Consider the following 1,506-nt stretch of genomic DNA (forward strand, 5'->3'; position numbering starts at 1 on the left):
CCCCTGCCCCCACACAGCCCCCACTCCTGTGGAGCCCCATTCCAAGTCCGGCGTCTGCCCCACCTGTGGCCACAGGGACCTGGGGCTGCCCACACTCACAGCTGGCTGCCAACCTGGGTCCGCCAGCACACGCGCCCTGCAGCTGCCCCGGCCCTTCTGCCTTCTGCGTACCTGACCACCACGCAGAGGCGCGTGGCCTGCCCCTGGGTGGGCTCTGCCAGCTCCTCATCAGGGCGCCTCGGGAAAAGCAGACAGCACGGATGGACGCGATGCCTTGCACTGGTGCCAGGGCAGGGACAGCTCCAAGACACAGCCCCGACGCCCCAGCACCCTGCACCTCCCCCACTGCAGCCCTAGCGCTCCCCGGCCTGGGCACGGGACTGCTGACTCTTCTGGGTGGAGGGGATGGGCCCAGAGCACTTGGGATGGAGGCCCAGCCAGCTGTGCGGCCCTCTGCCTCCCCCGCGCAAGAGCAACCCTCCCAGCCATGCCTCCGGGCCCGCAGGGGCCTCCCCCTGCCTGGGACTCTCCCTTACCGGGCCTGCTGGGCTGGCTGTTGTGGCCTGGCCCCTGTGCCCAGCCCCGGCTCCTGGCCCTGCTCCGGCTCGGACATGGCTCCGTCCCCAGCTCTCTACACGATGAAGTCTGCAGCGCTCCAGTGCTTGGCTGTCCCCTCCCCTGCAGCCTTTCCCGGCCAGAACCGACCCCAGCCTGCCCGGAGCTGCCTGAACGGAGCCGATGGTTAAACATTCACCTCTGCCAGCCGTACCACCCCTCAGCCCCTGCTCAGGCCTGGCAGCTCCGGGCAGGCTGGGAACGCAGCCAGCAGCTGGGAGGCTCCAGGAGGGCCCGGGAGGGAGTGAGGGGCAGTGCCTGCTGGGTGCTGGCTGGGAGCCAGCCCCGTCGCATGCCAGCTGTGGCTGCGCCATGCTGCGCCCCTCCAGATGGCTGCGGGGGAGAGAGGGGGACTGACCCTGGGGTCAGCTCTGAGCCGGGGCAGGTAGAGCAGCGGGGGTGCCCCTGCTGAGGCTGGGCTGGCTGGGAGCAAGGCTGCCAGAGCCCTGGTGCGGTGCAGTAGGAACCAGCGGAGCAGACAGAGGCTGGTGCCCCTTCCCGTGCCCTCCTCGGTGGTGGCTGGGGGCCGGTGCTGCTGCCAGGGGCTGGGCTGGGCTGGGGCACGCTGCACTCGCCTGGGCCTACCCCGAGCCGCTGCCTCCACCTTCCAGCTGCTCTGCTCAGCCGGGAGGGCAGGGAGGGGCACCGGGCTGGGCTGAGCGGGCTCTTGCCCGGGGAAGAGCTGGAGCCTGGAGGTGCCAGCGCCTCCCCGAGCAGAGGCTGCCCAGAGATCGCCATGCAGCCAAGGTGGCAGGGTCCACCTGCCCGGTGCCTGGACCAGCGCTGCCCGGGTCCTTGTGCCAGAGCAGGGAGGTGCCCCGTGTGTGTGTGCGCGCGTGATCAGTCGGGGCAGACGCGGGGCTGAGGCGCGGGGGGCAGTGCGGGGCAGCA

The 1,506-nt window shown here is 71.3% G+C and overlaps 1 protein-coding gene across 4 annotated transcripts in view; it reads right to left on the bottom strand.

Annotated features, from left to right (window-relative positions):
• Positions 1-696, bottom strand: part of KIF12 (kinesin family member 12) — a 5,432-nt gene extending 4,736 nt beyond the window's left edge. For 2 of the 4 annotated variants that reach the window (XM_019545846.1, XM_019545843.1), the window contains exons 1-2: positions 537-696; positions 172-237 (exon numbers count right to left, since the gene is read on the bottom strand). In XM_019545846.1, coding sequence (XP_019401391.1) covers positions 172-237; positions 537-613 — 143 coding nt within the window. In that variant the 5' untranslated portion in view covers positions 614-696. The remainder of the gene's footprint in view (positions 1-171; positions 238-536) is intronic. The other 2 variants (XM_019545845.1, XM_019545847.1) reach the window with 2 other exon arrangements.
• Between the last annotated feature and the right edge of the window lie 810 nt (positions 697-1,506).

The sequence above is a fragment of the Crocodylus porosus genome, unplaced genomic scaffold (genome assembly GCF_001723895.1).
Source record: "Crocodylus porosus isolate Cpor-Errol unplaced genomic scaffold, CroPor_comp1, whole genome shotgun sequence".
Classification (NCBI taxonomy): domain Eukaryota; kingdom Metazoa; phylum Chordata; order Crocodylia; family Crocodylidae; genus Crocodylus; species Crocodylus porosus.